We start from the raw sequence: 25,886 nt of genomic DNA, 5'->3' as shown, positions 1-25,886 counted from the left end.
TCAATAGTCTCTCCATTGTCTCTCCAGCTCTTTATGAAACAGAAAATGCATGTTCAGGTCGGGATACCAATTTTATACAATCATAGATAGCCTAGATAACTCAGTCAGTCAGGAGGATACAGAGGAAGTGGAATCAAAATGAAGCTGATACATATGATTGGGCCCTCTCCTGATTGGCTGAAAATGTGTCACCTACCTAAAATGTATAAAGAGCTGGAGAGACAGGGGAGACGGCTATTACTGAACACTGAGAATATTTACCTTTTAACAAAAACTTTTCCTTTTAACAAAACAATATCAAATATTACTGCTATGGCAATATGGCAACCATCTGTTGCATTGTTCCTAGTGAAAAAAACATATTAGTCAATATAGTTTGACAAAATGCTCATTAGTAGGCCATGTAATCAATTCAATATCGACCGATGATGGAAATGTTCAAAGCAAATTCTTGAATGACAATTTGTCAAACCCGGAGCAGTCCATTTGGCAAGGTGTGTTGCCAGTTCTAAGATTTTTCTTTCCGCATAACAATGTAAATCCACACTTCGTCAATTTGCCTACAAAATGCACTCTCCTTTAATTTACGTGAAAGCTTTATAAAAATTGACCACGCCGCTGCTAAGCTAAACAAATTGCACAAGTGGTATCAACCCGATCCTGGGCGCGAGGGGGGCTATTCACTTTTTCACGACTGAGGGTGAGGGAAACACAACGCCGGGAGAAGAAACATTTGACAGTGTCGGTTTTATGATTCCAGAAGTATCTACGAAATGTCTACAAAAGCAGAACAGTGTAAGTACAACCCTTTGTGTTTTCCTCTCTTCAAATCATTTTGAAGCTACACGTTTTTTCTAAATGAAGAAACGGAATGAGGGAGCCGTCCTTGGTTGATGGTTGCACGGTTGCCAAGCAGGCAGGTTGCAACACGTCCTCTCACTGCAGAGGATGACTGGGGATGCGCTGGATTCTATAGCGGCACTGGACAACATTAAATATACGAAAGACAATAATGGATAACACATGTTTCATTGACGTGTCGATGTGAAAGTGCGTGTGAAAAGCTATAGGTAGATTGATCTCAAGGTCGACCTGACAAATTATTCACTGAACAATATGGAGGCATTAGATTGATCAATAATCATGGTTTGTTCACACTGTCACACATCCCTGTGCTTCAGACACGGGAAGGTAATTTCTCCGCTTCTTTTGCTATGGAACAGGTGCATATCCATTGAGATAGCCTGGATACATATTTGTCTGCCTCTGACTGAGCGGATTTATTTGATCTTTGGTAATTGTAGCCTACAGTAAACGTGGTCGATCTCCTGTGTGAATCTCCACTTCACTTGAATTACCGAAAAGTTGCTATGGTCAATTAAATCTGCTATTTCAACTAGTACAGTGCTACACTATTATATTAAACCACAATAGCAATAGGCCTATACAGTAAACTCAACTCACATAAAGTGAGTTACACAGGTTTCGAAATCTAGACCATGACATGGAAAAGCCATTTTATATAGGCCTATAGGCTATATCTTTTTTCAAGATCCATATTAATAATTGATATCAAAGGGCAAATATATGGGTGGCAGCATATATAGACAAACTGTACAATTTACAATTTAGGCATTTAGCAGACGCTCTTAATCCAGAGCGATTTACATTAAGCAAGAACAAAATGCAAATATAAAAAGTATCATGAAACATGCGTAAGCTAAGAACGTAACAGTGGAATATTTATACATATAAACTATACATATATACTATACTATGCTATACATATCAGTACTATGAAGTGCTATGACTACATACAATGCAATTCTAGTGCTGTCTACATAACATGCTATAAGTCTGTATCAAATGCTATCTAAGTCTTTGATATGCTGTAGGACTATGCTTAAATAGGACAATACTGACCGGAACCCATCTATAACCAGGCAGGATAAATTACTATGATTTCAAATTAACCACTTAAACCCTATTCATTTTTGTATTGCCTATAATGACATGCCAAAATATAGACCGGGTAGAAAGTGGTTAATGGCAGTGACCTTAAGGAACAGTTCCTCAGTCCAGCCATTGTAGTCACTGAACAACTCTACTGGCAGTGGTTGGGACTTGAGTGCCTGCCTGGCTCAAAAGCACATTGGTGATTGTTGTTATATAAAAATGAGACAGCATTTGTTCCTCACTCCCACCCTAAACCAGATGAATAGGGATTTTTGAACAAATGACCTTTTGGTTGCACGTTTTCTTGTCTTTATGTTACTGTTGCCTCTTGGGCTTGTTGTGACCTATAAGGTATAGCTGCTGTGCTAAAAGGTCACCTGCTATTATTTAAGTAAGAGAAACAGGATGCCATGGGAACAGACCATTTGCTTAACTTGATAATAGAAACAGTCATGTTACATGGATACCACTGCTAGACAGTAGAGATTTGGCCAATTCAACCATCGAGATGATGTGACGAGCTAAAAAGCAGCTTATTACACATTGTGCCATGTTACCCTGTTTTTTTTAATGCTCTGATGGAAAGTCTCAGCTTGTAGAATCAATTGAAAAAATATATTGTATTGGTCACACTCACAGTTGATTTGCTTGTTACTCTGCTCTTTATTTTGTTTAGTTGCTTCTAAGATACGATACTTGCAAGAGTATCACAACCGTGTGCAACACAATATTTACCCTGTGCCCTCTGGAACAGACATTGCAAACACACTGAAATACTTTTCACAAACCCTGCTCAGGTAAGTAACCTGCGCTGGAGCCAACAGGTGAAGTAATGGACTTGAATGTTTGACACGTAGTTTCCATCAGAATACACCCTCTACTTAACTAGGTAGTATTCTTTGATAGGAATTAGATTAACACCATGATAAATGTGCAAATCTGAGAAATCTCTATGAATTTAGATTCCAGCATAGTGGCAGTCTCCATCCTCTGTCAATTTGAGAAAATGCCCGAAATGCAGCATTAGAGTGCAGATTCTCTTCTAATTCTCAATCTCACCGTCCTCTGCCCTGCGAGAAGCTGTTCTACTACTGTAGTACTGTCCAGTACTGTGAAAAGTGCAAGAACACGTGTACTAGTCTGTGACCATTCAGATGCAGCTATAGAGACAGGAGCAGACATCCTATATGGATTAAGTTATGGTAACACCAGGACAGATAGATGATCCACTGTTTGTTATTGATCCAGTGGTTGGCCGCTATGAACATATCCCCGGGGAAGTCTGTGTTGTCCCTGCCAGAGGTCAGGCTCTCAGGCACTGTGGGTTGGAGAGGGTTAGCCTGGTCCCGTGAGTGCTGTGAAAGCCTGAGGAGGGAACATCATGTTATTTCCTACTCCAACCACAGAGCAGCCATTTCTAATACATCCAATTTAGATGTGTGTGTCATTTCACTGCCTCTGCAGCAACGCTTTCTTCCAAAACAACTGCATTGATTAGACGTAATCACCATAAGTTCCAGAGACGATTTTGGATGAGAGCTAGCAAGGTCCAGCACATATTAGCTAGCATTGTTCTACACATCTAAGTTGATGCTTCACTTATCATGGATCAGGGAAATAACTGATTGTCAAGCTAACAATGCATTGATGTTGTACTATGCATGCTGTGGAATCCTTGTCATAATGTATCCTGTATACTGCATGCTTTGCAGTGGGATCGCAGCTCTGATAGCCACTCTTGGTTTTATAAACATCGAATGTGTTATTCACTATGAAGCCAATGAATGCAGAGGCGCCAGACACGTCAATTTCCTGTGTTGTTTTGTGGGCAGTGCCGGTTTCCTGTTGTGTAGCTCGTTTGACTTATATTGGAGTGGTTGGCTCACTGAAAGAAAATTACAAGCGTAATGCCTGCCGAGTTGGTTCAACCAAGGCGCTTCTTTCCTATTGGTTGACGCCCTGTCAAAGTCAGACGCTGAAAGCGTTACATCAAAACACTGCAACCAGATGCTCCACCCCCTTGCTCCCATAGCATGGAAATGAGTGTGACACTTCCTACATTGAAAGGGTAACCGGAAGGCTCGCCCCCCAGCGGTTATTGTATTCTTGTATTTGTTTTACTGCGATTAAGGTTAGGAATAAGGTTAGGGTTTGGCATAGTTTTATTGAGGTTAAGATAAGGTTAGCTAGGTTTTACTTTTAGGCATAGTTTTACTGAGGTTAAGTTTAGGAAGGTTTAGGCATTGTTTTACTGAGGTCACGTTTAGTAATACCTGGTGCATGGCGACCGTTCCGAGGTTGCCGGATTTGAATCCAGGGCAATCGTGTCTCGGGCAGAGCGTTCTTGAATTCATTGAAAGTAGTCTGGACTGTACTATATATACCAGAGAGTCTGGAATTACTCACAGTCACAGACCTGTGGCTCGAAGAGAAGTCAACGAGAGAGAGAGAGAAAGAGAGAGAGAGAGAGAGAGAGAGAGAGAGAGAGAGAGAGAGAGCGAGAGAGAGAGAGAGAGAGAGAGAGAGAGAGAGAGAGAGAGAGTAGTGGAGTGGAGTGGAGTGGAGTGGGACTGGTGAGGCTGAAATTTGAAGTGAGCGTATGTCATATATTCATGTAAATAAAGTGACCCTTGATGACAGAGGATGGAATGGCCAAATAGATATTTGATTCATAATCATAATGCAGTGAATGCACAATAGGGGAGTGATCAGCATAGTTTGAGTACAGTATTATGATATGAATTACATTTTCTTTTCAAAAGTATACACGTTTACCAGCATCTCTTAAAAGAAGAAGCTGAACTATTTGTGATAATACTGAAGGCAGATGGACACAGCTAGAAAGGATTATGTGATGTTAGGCAACAGAGATAATTTGGTATTTAGTACATTATTTGGTTTCATAGTAATTGAGAGAATGTTAGGAGTTTCGATGCAATGAGATAGCAGGATTTTAAAGTCATGTGTGTCATGTGTTTGGATCAGTGCATTTCTACATGTGTTTTGTATGTAGCTTGTATGTGTGCTTATACATGTGTGTGTGTGTGTGTGTGTGTGTGTGTGTGTGTGTGTGTGTGTGTGTGTGTGTGTGTGACTGTGTGTGTGTGTGTGTGCGTGCGTGCGTGCGTGCGTGCGTGCGTGCGTGCGTGCGTGCGTGAGTGTGTGCGAGTGAGTGAGTGTGTGTCTTGTGTGTAGATGTTCATTGTTCAAATTAACACTGTTTGTCATGAGAATTGGGCAGTGAAAAATCACACTCTGTAAGATGTTGTCTATTATATTGAGTCTATTGCTGCATAGCGTTTTATAAGTTTCTTCGGAAAAACATTATTTATCAACATGGATCGACATTGATCCTACAGAGTGTTATTTTAAGGGGATCAGTCACAGAATGTCAGGTTATCAGTTAAAACATTCTAGGCCTAATGTTATATATAATGTTACAGTATGTTATATGAACGAATACTTCTTTGGTAGTTATTTATCCCCTCACTCACTGGCCCTCTAAATGTTGTAACTCTGCCACTGTCACTGACCCTTCAAAAAGGGGAAAGAAAAGAAAACTATATATCAGCATTTACACAGTAAAATCCTCAGTGTTCATGTATCCATTCGTGTATCCAGTCTACAAATGTAACCAAATGGACCTCATTTGTACCAAATTAACACTGACTATTTTACTGTGTGAACTCTGATGATGAAATGCCTCCAAATCATTAGTGTGATAGAACAGCTTAGCTCTTTAATAAAGTGCAATACAAAGAGCAATGCTCTCTGGCCAGTTCCACCCCTTCCTCCACCCTATAAGCTTCACACGAGATCACAACGAGTCCCTGCATTTTCCTCTAAAACAACGGTGTATCTCCACCTCCTTCCCCAGGGGACAGCAAACACAAACGTCCACCCGCTCCACCCACCCCTATCCATTAGCTCACAAACATAATGCTACCAGTCATACAACCTATTCCTTTGTCATTATAGTTTCTCCCCTACCGTAGATTAGTTGTTACATTTATTTTAGAGACCCGAATCCATATGCCTGTTGGATCTCATTATTTCTCCTGATGATACTTCTACAGTATCATAAGTTATGCATACAGACATTATTTCTCTGGTGCAATAAACATGTGCTGTGACCAAGGAACTCTTCATCTAAGCTCACACACATGTTTATTACTGACGCATGTTTCAAAAGTGTCACCTCTGTATTTTCCCGATCCAATTTGTTGTCACATCCATCCTTGACAGCCCCACTAAATACAAGGATATATTGATTAACGATACCATGGCCCATTGGCCTTGTGCATGGTAGCCACTGTCCTTATCGATTGGAAGATGGCAGCCATCGAGGGACAGTACTTTGCACTGCCCCTTTCTGGAGAAGTATGGGGTTGCCACTGTGAAAACATGCCATTTTTTATATTTTTGCTCCCTGTCACCAGATACGCATGAGATGCAGTGATCATTGCAGGTTCTTGCTCATGTTTTTTTGTTTCTTTGTTTAGTTCTCAGTTTCCCATAGTGCAGAGAAAGTCAAAAACAATGCACTATGAATTTAAAAAGTCACACTGAACAGACAAAGCAGGGAAAAATTTGCCCATGCACTTCAGTGATACAGTGAAATAGTGAGACACTGCATCCTATGTGGGGTCTATCTGGGTTTGTTTATTTCTATTTACGCTGTCTCTGTAGTGCCATTTCAATGTAATGTGCTGTTTCTTTGTGTCTTTGTTGTCTCTTTTTTTCCCTTGTTCCCCCCTCCTCCTCCTATACCCTCCCTCCCCTCCCCTCCCCCTGCCTCCCCCTCCCTCCCACTCCGGAGCAGCATTCTGTCCCGCACAGGCAGGAAGGAGAACCAGGAAGCTTCCAATTTGGCCGTGCCTATGACCATGTGTCTTTTTCCTGTGCCATTCCCACTCACCCCATCTCTAAGACCACAAGTCAGTTCCATCAACCCTACAGTTACTCGCTCCCTCCTTTACAGCGTTCTGCGCGATGCCCCATCAGACCGCGGGGGGCAGGGGCAGGGGCAGCAGAGCCGGGACGCTCAACTCTCAGAGTACCCCTCTCTGGACTATCAGGGGCTCTATGTGACCCTCGTCACTCTGCTTGACCTGGTGCCTCTGCTGCAACACGGTCAGCATGGTGAGTCAAGGAACCACTGCACCACTGTTTGTCATCATCACCCCACCCACCCCACCCTAACCCACCCACCCCACCCCACCACCCGAGTCGCCTGGCCTGCATGAAGCCACCGCTGCTTTCTCTTATCGGCCTCCTGTGTTAATGGGAGGAGACAAGTCCCACAGAGGATCTTTCGGGGATGCATGGGGGTGATGGGGAGCACGCTGGAACCCGTCAACTCGCTCGTTCATAAGCGATTGGATGTCACAGACATAGGCTACAGGCCTCCGATATGCCTCTGCAGTCTCTGTGTACCGTTCCTGAATTGCATGTTGGTTACGTTAAAAGTGGGAGAAATGTGTTCACTTTTGTTGCCACATGTGAATATATTAATAACAGTAAATGTTAAAAAGAACAAAAATGTTTGACCCACACTGAACAATGTACTTTTATTGACTCTTAAGACGATTGTTTTTGGGGCTGTTTTTCACAGCCCCAAAGGATGCAACATAGTCAATGCTCTTGTTTGTTAATATTTTACCACTGTTGAATGCTCTACTCTTTGCTGAGGTCAAATGAGTACCACAGACGAAAAACAGTCTAAGTCAAATTTCAGACTGACCCCTCCACGAAAAGGCCTCGGTGTCCTGAACCCTTATCTATCATTTATATATTATGGATCAATAGTGTGGACTTAGACTGTTATTCGTCTGTGGTACTCAAATGTTGCCTAATAGAATCTCTCCACTGTCCTCAACAAAGTTCATATTCCAAATGTTCTCTAGATATCTTCCTTGTTGTTATATTCTTGTTGATTTTATGAATGTGTTGTAATGTTGCAGTCACATACAGTATGTACGTCTGTGCATACAGTATACTGTATGTACACTGTACAGTTTATTGAACATTGAGTATTATTATTGAGTATCTGTGTATCTCTATCTCCTTTTTGTTTTGCCTTCTTCCCCTTTCTCGTCAGATCTGGGACAGTCCATATTTTACACTACAACTTGCCTCCTGCCTTTTCTCAGTGATGATATTCTCAGCACTTTGCCCTATACTATGGTCTCCACTTTAGCTACCTTCCCCCCTTTCCTCCACAAAGACATCATTGAGTACCTGAGCACCTCTTTCCTTCCTATGGCTATATGTGAGTATAACGCATATTGTGATGAAGACAACATCTCCCTTTCTCGTCAGTCGGGGGAAAACAAAAAAGATAGTGGCTCGTGAATCGGTACTGGTACCCAAATTCTTTGAGCTCTGAACACGGGAGTTTGAGGTCACACCATGTTATTGGCTAACTGCCCTCCCAGGGCAATTGTAACAGAACTAGTATAGTGATTCTGTGACTATAGAAGCATAAGGTTTAAGTGGTTAACCACACAACAGCCATACCTAAAGGTAACCATTTCAAATGTGGGAAAAAAACAAAAACAAACATTTTAACGCTTAAAGTTTGGCTTAGATTCGAGAATTTATGAAATGTTAAACGATTTGGAAATCTGGTTACATTCACACACTACTAAGATTATCTTAAACATGCACACACTACAAGATTTCGAAAGAATGGGGAATCACATGCTACAGGATTTTATGAAGATAATAGGGCTTGCCCAAAGCGACTCAAACGCCGCACCTTGATGTGCTGTGATGTGGAAGCAGATGTAAACAAAGGAGGTTGTTAAACTTGAGATGGCAACAGACGAACGATTCTGATATGACTGAGAAGATAAGACACGTTATATAGACAGTATATGTTACCACATATTATTGACATGCCTCAGCTATCCAATGTACCCACAGGTTGAGGTTCTCTCACTACATGTGTCTCCCAAGACTGTCTCTCTCTCGGTTGTGCGACTCAAGATTGGATCTTTGAACCGTGCCCTCCCACTATAATAATAATAATAATAGCTTGAATTCATATGGCGCCTTTCCTGAACCCAAGGACGCTTTTCAAAGTAACAAACAACCAAACAAACAAAAAACACAACAACAAACAACTATATGCTATAAGCCAGAGGAGGACAATCTTGCCCGATCTAGGCTGTGGTACTGAATGCCCCTTCCCGATTGTAGGGCATTCTAATGACATTCTAATGATCTTGTAGTGTGTGCACTGAATTCAGGTTAGTTCTGCTCATCTCTGGATGTTCGTGCAATGCATCATGGGTATCGTACTACCTGTTTAGGAGCCACTACCAAAAACTAAAAGCACTTTCTATAAAGCCCATGGGCTATATCCATGTCACGCCTTAACCCTTATCCCTAAACTTATTTGCCATTTTTTACTATTTAAAAAAACCTTTTAAAATAGTTCAAATAGCTGATCTACAAGCTCACAACATGTACCGGTAGATGTAGGTCGGCTAGTTGAACTATTTTAAAATGATTTTCAAAATAGTAAAAAAAAAAACGCAAATAAGTTTAGGGATAAGGGATAAGGGTGGCACAAGATGGAGCCCTATGTCTATAATGCATTACACATACTTATTATCTCTGCCAGGCCAGACGGCTGAGGGCCAGATTTTATGTTTCCGCCTCAGTCCGTCTGTCTGTCTGTGCTCTGTGAACAGCTAATATACAGTAGGCTACTGCTGGCTTGATTCCTTGGCTCATGACTCAACTCTATATTCATAATGCTTTATAACAATAATAATAACATTCAAAAGCATCATAATCATTGGGTTCTTAAATCTTAAATCTTAAAAAAAAGGAATACACTATGATCCTGGCCAAAAGAAAGAGTGTGTGACCAGCAATTATGTATTATGATACTTGACCTCATTATAAGTCATCATAAAATACTTTACAGTGTGTTATAAATATTGCTATAAAGAATTATGAGTGCTGTAATTCTACAGTGTTATAAGATTATAATGCATAGAGAGACACAGGCTTTATAGAATGTGCTATACAATGATCAGTGTTAGTAGTCAGTAGTAATCTAGATTATGACTTTCTGAGAAAATGAAAACCCTGTCATTAAGGTTTGCAGGCAGTGAAGCAGCTGATCGTGTGATGATGTTGCCCCCTTTCCCCCCATATTACCTACACTCACATACAGTTGGGTGCCACCGATATTGTCCCTTATCATTTGACCCATTTAGGCCTGACCTCAAAATTTAAAAAAAATCCTTCTAAATCCTCCAGTTTTCTGAAATAAATATTTTCACGATTTTTCAAAAATAGCAGACCTACAAGCTCGTAGCGCGCCACTCGGTGGCGCGCTATGAGCTTGTAGATCTGCTATTTTTCAATAGCTAAATTATAACATAATGTTTAAAACACCAAAAGGGGTTCCCGCCCAAAATGGGTTAACTGTCCTTTTGCGCAGATCACGCAAACCTCAGCAAAAAGAAAAGGACAATATCGATGGCCTCCAACTGTAGATGCCTATTTCATATATTTATGAAACCAATCCTGCCACAATCACGACCACCAGACATTACTTTTCAATTGGTTATGATTCTCACTCTTTCTGTTATATTTACGCTTCTATAGTGGGTTCCACTCGAAGAGAGGGGGGTGTCCCAGCTTACGTCAATCTCTCTGCCTCCTCCATGCTTATGATTGCAATGCAGTACACGTCAAATCCAGGTAAACCATCATTTGGCTCAAGGCAGTGTTGATACAGTACTGTACATACAATCCATTATATATACACACACACACACACACACACACACACACACACACACACACACACACACACCGTATAGATAAATACAACATACATAATATGTGTGTTAGGCCCCTCAAATATATCTGTCCTTCTTTCCAGTATATCACTGCCAGTTGTTGGAGTGTCTTATGAAGCACAAGCAAGAAGTATGGAAGGTATTCAGTTAACATTTTACTTGGTATGCGAAAGGAACATTAAAGCCTAATTTATGCTTTGCCAAAGAAGTTCTCTTTGAAAATATGTCAGTTTTTTGCCAAAGCATAAATGACCACCATGGTATATTTCCTATGTGCAGGACCTGCTTTATGTCATATCCTATGGGCCATCCCAAGTGAAGCCTCCCGCAGTACAGATGTTGTTTCACTACTGGCCCAACCTCAAGCCCCCAGGAGCCATCAGTGAATACCGAGGATTACAGTACACAGGTCAGCACTGTTGATTTCGTCGGCTAATAAATACTACGAAAAATGTTCGCCGTATACATTTTTTCAATGACGAAAACTAAATGGAAACTAAATGAAAACTAAGCTATGATGACTAAAACTAAGACTAAATATATTGTCAATTTCATCAACAGATTAAAACTAGACTAGATTTTACTAGTGGACAAGAGAACCAGAATAAGTAAAAGACAAGTCATTGTCTCCTAAAACTGCACCGATCTGCGTGAAACGTTGCATGCACACTCCCTAGAGGCCAAGGACAAACCTTTGACCTGCATTTTCCGCATCTGCCTTTTATAGCGCCACCAAATGTGTTTTGTAAAACAATTTTTTTGATATTACTCCTCCAGATTCTGTCCAAAAATCTCACAAATCGTTACACAGTATCTCTATGGTCATGTGCTCAAGTCGGATCTGTCCGATATTTCATATTCCATCCTAATTGGCTATAATTGGCTTTCACAGTTTGCAAGATTGCCCCGTTTTGAACAAAAGCCTCAAATCATGAACGCAGCATGCAATTTACGTGAAATCTTTCACACATTTTCTTACTAGGCTGAGAAATATATCCCACTTTTTTCACATTGGCCTGTTATAGTGCCACCAACAGGTTGATTTTTGCAAAACACATTTTTGGAACTAAATGCCTCAAATCATCCAATAGGCCTATCTCACAGCCCGCTTTCCACGCCCACTTCCGGTAGATAGTGGTGTCATTTAACATTAGCATTTACACGTTTTTTTCTCTGGAGAATCTAAGTACATTTTCTAATGTAAAAATGTGACAGACCAATATTATTATGAAGCAAACAAGATGGTAAATCAGCTCGAACAGATAGAACAAACCTTACCTTGAGAAAACAAAAGTTGTAGACTTCTTAAATAACCTCTGTTAACATGTAGTGTCTATGGAGTGACGTCACGCTATCACCACTAGCCCCGAAAGGGGGCGTAAAAGGGGGCGGGGAAATTCTGTGAGATAGGCTTATTGCCATCAAAGGCGTATGAAGAAATGGCACCCTTTTCACATTGGCCTATTATAGTGCCACCAGGAGGCCACAACCTGACCTGCCCTGGTGGAGACCTGTGCCCCGAGGGGCACTTTTTCTAGTTTTACACTTGGTTGCATGCTGAAAATAGCAGATCTACAAGCTCACAACGTGTCACGCTGCGACGTGTTGTGAGCTTGTAGATCGTCTATTTTCAGCAAGTGTAAATTTAGCCATTACGAGTTACGACGGAATCAAGGCCTGCCGAAATACATTTTAGTCGACTAAATGAACTGTACATTTAGTAAAAACGTATGATATTTTGTCGACTAAAACTAGAAACACTAAAATGTGACTAAAACTAAATGAAAACTTTACAAAAGACTATGACTAAAACTAAAATTAAAATGTGCTGTCAAAATCAACACTGAAGGTCAGGCTCCACGATTTTTGCAACCCATTTTTTCACCCAGTGTCAATTATCTAATGTAATCCTGGGTGCTACACTTCCTCTGCCAACCTGGGGGGGCAGCGGACTGACCTCATGCTTCCGATATGCATAAGGAGTCCAAGCTGCTTCTTTTCACCTGACAGGGGAGAGTTTCCTCGGCCAGACGTAGCGTGTGGAAGGAACACGTTATTCCGACCAGTTCTTTTCCCCTCGAACAGGCGCCCGGGCTGACCAGGGGGAGGTAGTTTAGAGACCAGGATTACAGCATGTTTTTGTGAGGGTACCTACCCTAGGGGACACGGGGAGAACATGTAAACTCCACACAGAAAGGCCCTTTGTATCTCTTCAATCACCAGTCAAACCTATACCTATCCGTCATTGTTCTCTTTTTTTCCTTGCTCATCGTAGCTAAACCACTTTCATTGATCAGGGTCTACCTGTCTTTCTGTCTCCACTCTCCACACGATGATCTACAAGCTCACAACACATTGCGTGACATATTGTGAGCTTGTTGATCTGCTATTTTCACCAACTGTTCATCTATTTTCACCAATTGTTTGCCTATTATGAGACGCCCAGAATATGTCCAGAATACATAAGTATGCTAGTGTTTAAATCTGTCTTTCTGTCTCCACACAGCCTGGAATCCCATTCACTGTCAACACATCGAGTGCCACAATGCCATCAATAAGCCAGCTGTCAAGGTGACCTCTTTCTTCAAACTCCCTGAACCTAAACAAGGGCACTAGTTAGCGTTTCATTCTTCCAGGGTCTCCAAGGTGAGGTGCAGCTTTCAGTGGAAGGCAAGGCATATGAGCGGAAACCGCCGCTGAGATGGTCATATAGGGAATACACATGGCGTGTGCCAGATTGCCATGCTGTGTTCTAGTGTGTGTGTGTGTGTGTGTGTGTGTGCGTGCGTGCGTGCGTGCGTGCGTGCGTGCGTGCGTGCGTGCGTGCGTGCGCTCTTCTCAGAGACACAGTAAATACATCAGGGAATGCCTGGGTGGCTGTGTGTTAATGATATCAGCCACCATGCGACTCCAGGCCTGTCTCTGCAGCTCTGATCTGCAATGCTTGTCTCCGCTCAGCTGTGCACTAAACTGACAAATAGAAGAGGAACATGGGCACGGACATGGGCCAGATTTCAATTACCAGCAAGGAGCAGGGAGGGGGTTGTGTGTGTACAGTGTATGTGCACTGCGTGTGTGTGTGTGTGTGTGTGTGTGTGTGGGGGGGGTCACCCTTTGTAGCCGTTGAGTATGGTGTAGCATCCAGTGAGAACAGTAAATTTCCAGAGTGCCATGCAATCATTTAGGCCATAAGCATTGTGATTTAATGCAGGGCTGTGCACGGAGCAGAACAGCATATGTCGGGGGCAGCGGTGCTTGGTAAGGCATTGCAGCAAGTGGTGCTGCAACGGCGTTTGTCTTTTATAGGAAAAATCAAACCTTGTAGTGTTTTCGTGGGCAAACATTCCACCTCTGTTCTAACCGCAATTGTCTGACTTCTTTGCAGATGTGCATCGATCCCACTCTCTCTGTTGCCCTGGGAGACAAGCCCCCTCCTCTTTACATATGCGAGGAGTGTAGCCAGAGGATCGCCGGGTATGCTCCTGTTTCAACGTCATCCTTCATCCTCAAGGCTTTCTACTGTCACCCTCCTCCAACAAGATACCACGCCAAACATACATCACCTGCTGCCTGCCTCATTATTCCTGCTTTTTAAGCCAGGGGGAGCACATCACCATGGTTACATAATTCCCTAGTGATGCTAATGCAATCATCGTCAGAAAACAATACAGTCACTTGTTTACCTTTTCTCCAACTTGTAACATGCTATAATTAATAATAATCACAATAATATCTCAAATTCATATGCTTTTCTGAGTACCCAAAGACACTTAATTGTGTTAAGATTGTGTTAGATGTTTTCTGTGAGGCTGAGAACAGAAATGTTGTGCACCTGCTCTGTCAACCATGAGTGGTCAGCTGTAGTCTGTGTACATTGGCTCTAAGATTAGATAACCTAAGATAAGACTCGGCTAACAAATCAAATATTGCTACATGTAATCTATATTTATTATTTTCTGATCTTTACAGAGACCATGCTGAATGGCTCATTGATGTGCTCTTGCCCCAAGGTGAGCATTTCCAATCAGACATTTGAGTAATAATACAAAATGTATTATTAATAATTATTATTTATATCAGGAGGTCCACCTTCCCTTGGACCAAGAGAAATATATAAGAAACAGAGGGGAAACATTTTAATGAACTACTTTTTTCCCCTGCTTGTATTTTGACAATGTCCATCCATGGATTCATTTTCACAGCTGAGATATCTGCAATCTGTCAAAAGAAGGTAAGCTCTACATGTTGTGTTGTTGTGCATGCTGGCATCATAAAAGTGACATGAACCTTGAACTATACTTGGCCCTTTTTGTCCTCCAAAAAATAGCCCCAAAAATCAACAAGCTTGTGTCACAAACGTGTCACGATGTCATAACAATGTAATCCTGTCTCCATGTTTGCAAAATAGTGAACTATTTTAACGGGCATAAATGATTAGAGAAACCTGTTAACCTTGTGTTATACAGTATGCTATTTAATTTAATTGCATTCCATTTAATTCTTGTCATATATTGTAAAATCACTTATTTATGACCATAATGTTGTTTTTTTCTCAATTGGAGAGTCCATTCACTGAAGTGCTTTTGTGATAGCCAAGTCGTTTGTAATGGATCCACTGGGGCATGATGTTTGTTCCGGAATGTATAAGGGCTCCCCCGCTGGTTTCCAGGGAGACGCCATGAAGGCAGCAGAGTGCGGGGTGGGGGACTAGTAGTGCGTCGATCTCAGGTGTTCTATTGAGCTGAGCTGCTAATCGGTGTAGTCACTGAGTCAAAGCAAACGCTGTCCTCCGCCCTACTTTATCCAGCAGGTATAATCCACTTTCATTTTGAGTAGGATTTGTCCCTTTCACTGTACAAAGCACTTTAAACTCCCACCTGAACACATTCCAGTTAAGTCGTCATTACCAGAGAGCATTAATTTCTATCAGAGCCAGAGGTGATTATAAGTCACAATAAACAACACTGGAACATATGGTTGCACCCCAGCACTCTCTATCTCTCGCTTGCAGATCGGCTATAGCTGAAGTACTGTATAACAGGGCTTATGTAGTTAATGTATGTTTTGTAATAATAATGTAAATATGCAAAGTAACTATCAAAATATTTGACTCTTGAGTTGTAGTGGAGTAGAATATAAGGTATATAAACAAAATTACTTCCTCAAAATTGTTAAAGCTCTATTATGTATTAATTTATTTCGTGATTGGATATTCTGTTTTGTTCAATCTGTATGGTAGACTCGTACTGTATATGTTATACAATATAACTTACAGTACTATTGGGATGGTTGTATTTTGTCTTCTATTGAGACATTTAGATCCTGTGTCTAGGTTGGACACAACCTTTGACACAATCCTGTTTCTGGTTGTCTCCACCAGGCCGAAGGCATGGGGAGAGTATGTTTTGCACTCCGTCCGTGTGTGTGTGTGCGTGTGTGTGTGCGTCCATCCGTCCGTCTGTTACCAGCTAATCTCCGGCACCGTTAACCTGGTCGATGCCACATTTTGCACACACACTCCCTGGATGCCAACGATGAACATCTGTCCCAAATTTTCCAGAACGGCCTGTTATAGCGCCACCAGGAGGCTGACTTTTGTAAAACACATTCTTTTATATTACTCCTCCAGATTCTGTCCAAAAATCCCGCAAATCGTAACACAGTGTCATGTGTTCAAGACGGATCTGTCCGATATTTCATATTCCATCCTAATTGGCTAACATTGGCTTTCAAAGTTTGCAGGATTGGCCCGTTTTGAACAAAAAGCCTCAAATCATGAACGCAGCGTGCACTTTCCTACTAGGCTGAGGAATATATCCCACCCTTTTCACATTGGCCTGTTATAGCGCCACCAACAGGTCGATTTTTGCAAAACACATCTTTGGAACAAAATGCCTCAAATCATCCAATTGCCATCCAAGGCGTAAGAAGAAATGGCACCCTTTTCACATTGGCCTATTATAGTGCCACCAGGAGGCCACAACCTGACCTGGCCTGGTGGAGACCTGTGCCCCGAGGGGCACTTTATCTAGTTTGACATATTTCTCACCAAAGCAAGCAAACAGGCTCTATTAGGCTCAGGCTCAGTGGTAATATGTCAGCACTTGCTTGCGCATGAGGCCTGGGTTAAAATCTAGGGGAGAACAGGAAAGGTACATAGTGCAGTTTTAAGTACAGTACTTGGGTAAATGTACTTAGTTACTTTCCACCACTGTTGGTGACAAATCAGGGTTTATTTTGTTTTTGTTGTCGAGCAAAAAGAGGGTGAACGAGAGAACAGCCTGTCAGGGGAAGGATCTGTTAATTTGATAGGCAGAACTGCATCCCTCTAATGGTCAAAGATTACTGGTTGATCAGATTAGGCCAGTCCCCCATTGCCACCCTTTTTATTTATGGAAAGCTGAGACACCCAGGCGACACATAAAGATTCTGCTATCTCTGCTGATATACTGTAGCTGTACAAGCAAACATCTCTGAGCAAACAGCCCACATAGAGGCATATGAAAGCAGAAGGATGTTATTTGCCAGGATAATGAGGGTGGTCTAAGCCTAAGGAAGCACTTCTTTGATACCTGGAAATGTGGTTATATTTAGAGGCTTCTCATTACATTGTGAATGCAACACAAGAAGGTACACATTTTTCTCAGTAGCATGTTTGAGGTGGCTGCCAATTCCTAGAATAGAAATTAATTGAGCCTCCCTCTCTCTCTCCCCCCTCTCTCTGTCTCTTTCTCACTCTGTCTGTGTCTGTCTCTCTCTGTCTCTCTCTCCGTCTCTTTCTTTCTCTCTCTGTCTCCTGGTTCATTGTAGAACTGTAGCTCTCATGTCAGGAGGGCAGTTGTCACCTGCTTCTCAGCTGGCTGCTGCGGACGCCATGGCAACCGGCCCGTCCGCTACTGCAAGCGTTGCCATGTCAACCACCACAGCAGCGAGGTGGGGGCTGCGGCGGAGACCCATCTCTACCAGACCTCGCCCCCACCCATCAACACCCGCGAGTGCGGGGCAGAGGAGCTAGTGTGCACCGTGGAGGCTGTTATAAGGTACAGTCACAGTTACACACATATCATCATGACCACAGCGAGTGCTTATGACAGCTGTCTCACAAAACATGCATAGAATGGATCTATGGACTTGTAGTAGTAACCTTATGCTGTAGCTTATTTACAACCCGCTAGCTACTGGCAGGTGCTCTAAGGTTGACATTGTTTGTCGGTTGATTAGTCAGCTGGTTGGTCGGTCAGTCCGTCTTTCCATCTTCTACTCTTTCATTCATGCTCTTGGGCATGTTTGGGCTACAATCCTGACACAAAGAGCCTGGGCAGAGCCTGGGCAGAGGCCTTTTGTGGCGGTTCTGGACAACTGTGGGTCCGACCGACTCGACCCCCACAGCACTCCCTGTGGGGGTGTGGAATGCGTGTGTCAAGTTACGTGGATTACAGACGTACACACGTACATATGGAGTTCTGTGTCAGGCATGCCCAAATATGGAGTTTGGAATGTGATGTCAGATATTCTACAATATGACGTAATCATCCAATGACATCACGGCCGTGTAATTGTTCTTTTAAAAGACGTATCCGATGCACTAAACTTCAGTTAATGACTTGCAACGAGGAAACCGAGCTGGCTCCATCCTAACAAGTTCATCTGTACACTAGTTGTCAACACTCATTTGACGGTGTGTGAAATGTTTCACTGGACGATACATCTGGAAGGAGGAAATACTCGAAATAGGAAGGACCGGGCTGCTGTGGTGGTCGGACACAAGATCTACTGCTTTGGAGGAGACACAAACCAAGTGTTCGTCTTCAACACACTGTCTTTACGCTGGAGGAAGTTGACCCCTGCAGTGACCCCTGGAACAGGAGAACCTCCGTCCTGGCACTGGGGCCACACAGCTGTTCTGATTGGAGATACTGTCTATATCTGGGGAGGCTTTTCTTACGTGCTTTGTGCATTTGATGTTGACGCCCACATATGGTTCAAACCCAGGATGTCTGGGACTGTTCCAGAGGTGAGGTGGTGCCACTCAGCATGTGTGTTGGGGAAGGTCATGTTTATCCATGGAGGATGGATAAACAGCATTGGATGCTCTAATGACATCTACAAGTTGGACACCAGCACAATGGTCTGGACTTTAATTAACACCAGAGGAACTCCACCTCCTGCTTCATCACATCACTCTGCCACCATCATTGGGACAAAGATGTTTGTATTTGGGGGCTGCTTAGGTCGCAACTGCATTTTCTCAGTGTTTGACACAGAGACCAACCACTGGATGAACACACAGCTTCTTCCAAAAGGATGTGATTATCGTTCAACCTTTACCTACAATGGAGAGCTGTACGTATTTGGTGGTGTCAACGGTAGCCAGTTCCTCAATGTGTGGAAATTCAGTCCAGAGACGTTCTCCTGGAAGAAGGTTGAGCCCAAGGGGAAACACCCTTCTAAGATGTATAGTATGTGCTGTTGCATGATGGGAGATTGTGTCATCCTCTTTGGAGCATGCGACAGACCAGGTGACCTGTATGTCTTAGACTTCAGTCCTAGCCTCAAGACATTATGTAAGCTAGCAGTTATTCAGTACGGTCTAGAACAGTCTGAACTCCCACACGACATCAGGTGGGAACTGGCAGCCATGACCATCTAAAATTAACAAAAAAACAAAAACCTAAAAATCAAATAGCGATGCAAAAATATATATATATATATATATATGAACTGGCAGCCATGATGTGGCGGTTCTGGACAACTGTGGGTCCGACCGACCTGACACCGGGGACTGCACTCCCTGTGGGGGTGTGGAACCTGTGTGTCGAATTTGAAGTCGGTGGTGCGAGTGGTTCTCGAGTTACGTGCATTACAGACATACACACAGAGAGAGACATGGTGCATTTATAGATAGGACCACAATGGAAACAAGTTGAAGTCACCAGCACTTTTTTGTGTTATCCTTTTAGCCTTAATGTACCACGTGCTGTTTACATTTCTGACTAATAAAGTATTCAATCAATTAATCAAACAAACAAATGAAAAGTATTAAAAGTTTGTGATTAAATAATAACTGCAGTGGAACACAGGTTCTTTTTCCAAGGTCCTGAAAAGTAATACTTTTAGACATACAAGGTTTTCACTTGACAACGACAATATCTTTGATTTTCTTTATTTGATCATCTTTATTTTTAACCTTCATTTCATTTTCATTTCATTTTATTTCATTTTATTTCGCACATAGTGTATCACAATACAGTACAAATCATAATAGATAACAATTCATTTGTCTTTCATAATTCATTTGTCTTTCATACAGTATATCTGATACACCCATGACGAAAAGGAGCAGGAAGAAGAATACATTTGTATAAATACCTGCCCCCTTTTCACTTAAAAGTTTACTTTAACCCGTTTAGGCCTGACGTCGACATTTAAAAAAAGATCTTTTTAAAATGTATTTTTTTCTGATAAACCTCATGTTTCTATATCAGTGGTGCTCAATATTTCATGTCAAGGACCCCCAGAATTATATGAATTTATTTGGCCACCGACCCCCATCTGAAAATATGTTGTTCCAGCTTCCAGGGACCCCCTCAGAAGCAAAGATTTGAGTTAAAAATGTTCGCTCTGAAAGAATATATATTCAAAGATTTGCGCCACATTTTCACGATTTTTCAAAAATAGCAGACCTACAAGCTCATAGCGCGCCACTTGGTGGCGCGCTATGAGCTTGCAGATCTGCTATTTTTCAATAGCTAAATTATAACAATGTTTAAAACACCAAAAGGGGTTCCCGCCAAAATGGGTTAATGATTGTATATTCCTGCACTATACCTGCATCGAGTGATCTTGGTACATAGACATTGATCTATTGAAGATTCTGACTTTCTTTTGCTTGGTAATGTAAACGTATGTTTTCTCATGCCAATAAAGCCCTTTGAATTGAATTGAATTGAATTGAATTGAATTGAATTGAATTGAATTGAATTGAATTGAATTGAATTGAATTGCGCATACACATCTAAAAAAAAAAGGAAAAAAAGTTAAACAAAACAAGCAAGAAGTTGAGCAATGACACATGCAAGAAATGATAGCTATAGCTCTAGTTAACCTATTCATCGTCTTCATATTGCCTAAATATTTGATTGTTGTAATTTCTTTTAAATTGGCAAATATTTGTACAACCCTTCAAATTGTCATCCAGAGAATTCCATATTCGGATTCCTGTTATCGAAGGACACATCAGTCTTTGAGTGGTCCGTGCAAACTTATGTTTAAAGTCAAATTTCCTCCTACTATCCCCACTTTCTGAACTGGGTTCGAATAGCTGTTGTAGATGAACTGGTAATGTTTTGCTTTTTGCCGTAAACATAATTAATAAGGTTTGTAGCTTCACGACATGTTCAAGTTTCAATACTTTCAATATTTTATAAATAGACTATTTGTGTGATCTCTATAATGCACTTTGTGCATGATTCGTACTGCTCTCTTCTGTAATAAGTATAATGGTTTTGTGGTAGTCATGTATGTATTCCCCCACACTTCAGCACAATAGAGCGTCGCAGTCCCACACCCTACCAGGGCCCAGGAAATGATTCTCCGTTCATTTTCCTCATAGACATTTCAAAAAGTATTTATTTAAAGACCTTTTAAGCCTCGTACAAAGCCAACTCTTGTCGTGACAAATCATGACAACAAACAAAAGTTTTCGGGCTGAACAAATAATTAGAAAGAAGAAGAAAACGACACTTTTTTTGTTGTTTTTCTTCTTTGTAATTATTTTTTTTGTCCAAAATATTGTGTTTGTTGTCATGATTTGTCACAACAAGAGTTGGCTTTAGACGCTTATAAGGTCTTTAAATAAATACGTTTTGAAATGTCTATGGGAAAAATGCATTGGAAACTATTTCCTGGGCCTGGCGTCGTCATGAAAGGGGGCGGGACTGCGACGCTCTATAACTACTAAGATATGGATAAATAATAAATAAAAATGCTCTTTGAGATCTTTTTCTTAACATGTGCTATATGGGATTTCCATGTTAATTTGTCATCCATTATTGCACCTAAGAACCGAAATTCTGTACTCTTCAGGTAAAACAGTAAAATAAAAAAAATAATAAAAAAACACAATGCATATATATATATTTATTTTTTGAATTAAATAAGAAAATTATAACGACAACAATGTGATCATTGATCTTCCACCTGAAGTTCAAAAAGGAGTAGGAAGAAGTAAAGACTTATTTACTCCTACCCCCTTCTTATATATTCACACACAATCTCTATATCCTAATTTCACTGGAATTTGCTGTGCAACTTCCTGATCCCCAGCTACTGATTGTTGTTGACCCTCCTCTCTAGCACCACCCTAAAGCCAAAATGTCCACTTGCACACACAATATCTCAAAATCTAATAAGCAGATTATCATGAAATTTGCTGTGCACATTCATACTACCCAGAGAATGGGCCCTACTGATGTGGGTGACTCAATGCCCTGTACTAACACAACCCTTAGGCAGACATTTCAAATTGCACACATGCTCAAACTCCAATGAGCAGTTTGCCATGAAACATGTTGAGTGGACTCATGCTTCCTGGAGCATGAGTGGACCTAGTTAGTTTAGTTTAGTTTAGTTTATTCGCACAATAAAAACTGTACAAAAAGGTAACATCAAAGGGCACGGTGGCACAGTTGGTAGTGCTGTCGCCTCTCAGAAGGTCCTGGGTTCGATTCCCGCTCGGGACGCTATGGGTGCTGGCCTCCGCGTCATCAGTGCCCATACCCGAGGCGGGGTTGGCGAAAGGGCCTTTCTGTGTGGAGTTTGCATGTTCTCCCCGTGTCCCCTAGGGTAGGTACCCTCACAAAAAATATGCAGTCATCCTGGTCTCTAAACTGCCTCCCCCTGGCCAGCGCTTGATGGGAGGGGAAAGGAACTGGTTGGAATAACGTGTTCCTTCCACGCGCTACGTCCAACCAGGGAAACTCCCCCCTGTCAGGTGTAAAGGAGCAACTGGGACACTCAGGCATGAAGGAAGCATGAGTTCAAGTCCGTTGTGTAGAGCCCAGGACCACATTAGATAATTGACACAGGGGTGAAAAATGGGTTACAAAAAAAAAAAAGTAACATCAATAACGCACGCGCAAGCCTGAGTGTGCCTAAGGCCTCACTCACACTGTTGCAATATGTATACAACATGTGTCTTGTGTCTTGTCCGTGTTTAATGGCCGCCCCCAAAGCATTTCCAATGGAAGTCACATGGTTTGACAAAACAGGGGAGGGGGGCACAACACAGCCATGAAACAAAAATCCCACCTATACATCTAGCATACAACAATGTTGCATGGTAGATGTAAACAAAGGGTAAGTGTCATGGCCGCCCCAATGCATTTCCAATGGAAGTCACATGGTTTGACACAACATTTTTGTTGTACGGCTTTCGGCTGTGTTTCGACTGCCCCCCTCCCCCTCATACAACAAAAATGTTGTGTCAAACCATGTGACTTCCATTGGAAATGCATTGCGAGCTTGCATTGCAACAGTCAACAAGTCTCATGCATCAGCTATACAACAATCTGTTGTGCAGGTGTGAGTGAAGCCTTAGTGTACATGCAAGTCTGTCTGTGTCTGAGTATGCACAATAAAGCTACATTACGTTAGAATCAAGGGTTGCTTCAAGAGGCTGGCCCTCAAGCTATGTTTAAAGTTACAGAGTGAAGATGAGGAGTTGGCAATAAGTATGTGTGAATTCCAGAGTAAAGAACCTCTGACTTTTATGGAGAACTGGCTAAGAGTGGTACGGCTGAAGGGAGGATGAATATTATCAGATTGTCTAGTATTATAATCATGAACTTGAGAGTTGGTCTTAAAATATTCTTTGAAAGTTGTAGGAAGCATATTTGGAAGGTAAGTGCATTTATACAAGAACAGGACTGTATGTTAATGTCATAGATAGACAATACATTTAGATCTTTAAACAAAGGAGCAGATGGAGCCAAATAGTGAGAAGAGGTAGAGCTATTCTTACAAATTTCTTTTGAATAATTAATAATTTGTGTAAATTGGATGGATTATTTTGGTGACCCCATGACCTTTCATTTAGCACTACATTTTGGCTAACATCAGGTGCACGGAGCAGCACAGCCTCTAGGGCGTCTGTTAGCAGAGCTTTTAGACTCTTATTTATGTTGCCATATCCATCCATTCATCTTCTACCGCTTATCCGTAGTCGGGTCGCGGGGGCAACAGCTCCACCAGAGAGCTCCAGACTTCCCTCTCCAGAGCAACATTAGTAACTTCCTCCTGGGGGATCCCGAGGCGTTCCAAGGCCAGTGAGTTGATGTAATCCCTCCATCTGCACCTTGGTCTGCCCCAGTGGGACGTGCCTCGAGGACCTCGAGGAGGAGACGCTCGAGAGGCATCCTAACCAGATGCCCGAACCACCTAAGCTTGCTCCTTTCCAGGCGAAGAAGCAGCGACTCTACTCCGAGTCTCTCTCGTGTGACTGAACTTCTCACCCTATCTCTAAGGGAGATGCCAGCCACCCGTCAGAGCAAACTAATTTTGGCCGCTTGTATTCGCAACCTTATGCTTTTGGTCATGACCCACACTTCATGACCATAGGTGAGAGTAGGAACGAAGATTGCTCGGTAGACAGAGAGCCTTGCCTTCTGGCTGAGCTCTCTTTTCGTCACAATGCAGTAGTTCCTTCTCTTGCCATATTTATATTAATATCCCTAATATTAATATCCCTCTCTCTGCCCTCTCCATACTGTACCTGTCCAGCCTTCTGAAGGAAGCAGAGATTCATGCTGAACTACGTGAGTTTGAGATGAACAGGCGCCGGCAGATGGGTCTCTCCGCCTCCCACCACTCTCTGGACAACATTGACTTTGACAACAAGGAGGATGACCAGCATGACCAGCGCCTTCTCAGTCAGTTTGGCATTTGGTTCCTGGTGAGTATCTGTTCGTCGGCTGTTTCTGTGTCACTCGGATAAGAATATGCACGTGTTGTTATCGCCTCTCTGTTGTATTCAATAACCTAATTGACCTAATTGGGCACGGTGGCACAGTTGGTAGTGCTGTCGCCTCACAGCTAGAAGGTCCTGGGTTCGATTCCCGCTCGGGGTGCTGTGGGTGCTGGCGGCGTGTTTCCTCCTCCGCGTCATCAGTGCCCATACCCGAGGCAGGGTTGGCGAAAGGGCCTTTCTGTGTGGAGTTTGCATGTTCTCCCCGTGTCCCCTAGGGTAGATACCCTCACAAAAACATGCAGTAATCCTGGTCTCTAAAAAAAACTGCCTCCCGGGGTGCCTGATGGAGGGGAAAGGAACTGGTTGGAATAACGTGTTCCTTCCACGCGCTACGTCCAACCAGGGAAACTCCCCCCTGTCATGTGTAAAGGAGCAACTTGGACACTCAGGCATGAGGGAAGCATGAGTTCAAGTCCGTTGCTCTCCCCATGTCCCCCATATATGGGGACTAGGTTGACGGAGGGTGTGTAGAGCCCAGGATCACATTAGATAATTGACACAGGGGTGAAAAAATGGGTTACAAAATCGTGGGATAAAAAAAGAATAACCTAATTGATTAGTTGTCATTTCTCCAATCCCCACACGCAGGTGAGCTTGTGCACCCCCAATGAGAACACACCCACGGAGAGTCTAGCGCGGCTGGTCAGTATGGTCTTCCAGTGGTTTCACTCCACAGCCTACATGATGGATGACGAGGTTGGCAGCCTGGTGGAGAAGCTCAAGCCTCAGTTTGTCACAAAATGGTTGAAGACGGTGTGTGACGTGCGCTTCGATGTCATGGTCATGTGCCTCCTGCCCAAACCTGTGGAATTCGCCAGGGTAAGGGATTCAGAGCCTTACATTAGTGTGCCGAGGTTTAGAAATGTAAGTTTTGGCTAACATAATCTTTGGCTTAAATATGATGGTATTGGTATTGCATGGTGAAAATAGACAACCTACAAGCTCGTAGCATATGTAGTTGCTATATGTAGATTTGTATGCAGCATATGATGAACTATTAGGCCTAAATTAAGCACTTAGCACTTAGGTTTTTTGAGAATTTCCCTGTGACTGTGCTGGAGCTGAGCCTGTCCATATAT

General features: G+C 42.3%; 1 protein-coding gene across 1 annotated transcript in view; it reads left to right on the top strand.

Annotated features, from left to right (window-relative positions):
* Window positions 1-773: 773 nt before the first annotated feature.
* Window positions 774-25,886, top strand: part of unc79 (unc-79 homolog, NALCN channel complex subunit) — a gene marked incomplete at its 5' end in the record, with an annotated part of 65,873 nt that continues 40,760 nt past the window's right edge. The window contains 14 exons of the mRNA XM_079527264.1: window positions 774-795; window positions 2,633-2,753; window positions 6,779-7,098; window positions 8,057-8,227; window positions 10,585-10,680; window positions 10,865-10,920; window positions 11,061-11,190; window positions 13,288-13,352; window positions 14,167-14,255; window positions 14,751-14,791; window positions 14,984-15,012; window positions 17,592-17,821; window positions 24,561-24,732; window positions 25,396-25,626. Of these exons, the coding sequence (XP_079383390.1) occupies window positions 774-795; window positions 2,633-2,753; window positions 6,779-7,098; window positions 8,057-8,227; window positions 10,585-10,680; window positions 10,865-10,920; window positions 11,061-11,190; window positions 13,288-13,352; window positions 14,167-14,255; window positions 14,751-14,791; window positions 14,984-15,012; window positions 17,592-17,821; window positions 24,561-24,732; window positions 25,396-25,626 (1,773 nt within the window). The remainder of the gene's footprint in view (window positions 796-2,632; window positions 2,754-6,778; window positions 7,099-8,056; window positions 8,228-10,584; window positions 10,681-10,864; window positions 10,921-11,060; window positions 11,191-13,287; window positions 13,353-14,166; window positions 14,256-14,750; window positions 14,792-14,983; window positions 15,013-17,591; window positions 17,822-24,560; window positions 24,733-25,395; window positions 25,627-25,886) is intronic.

The sequence above is a fragment of the Electrona antarctica genome (genome assembly GCF_951216825.1).
Source record: "Electrona antarctica genome assembly, chromosome: 18".
Taxonomy (NCBI): Eukaryota; Metazoa; Chordata; class Actinopteri; order Myctophiformes; family Myctophidae; genus Electrona; species Electrona antarctica.
Note: the sequence above shows the minus strand (reverse complement) of the source record. Positions and strands in the feature narration are given on the sequence as shown.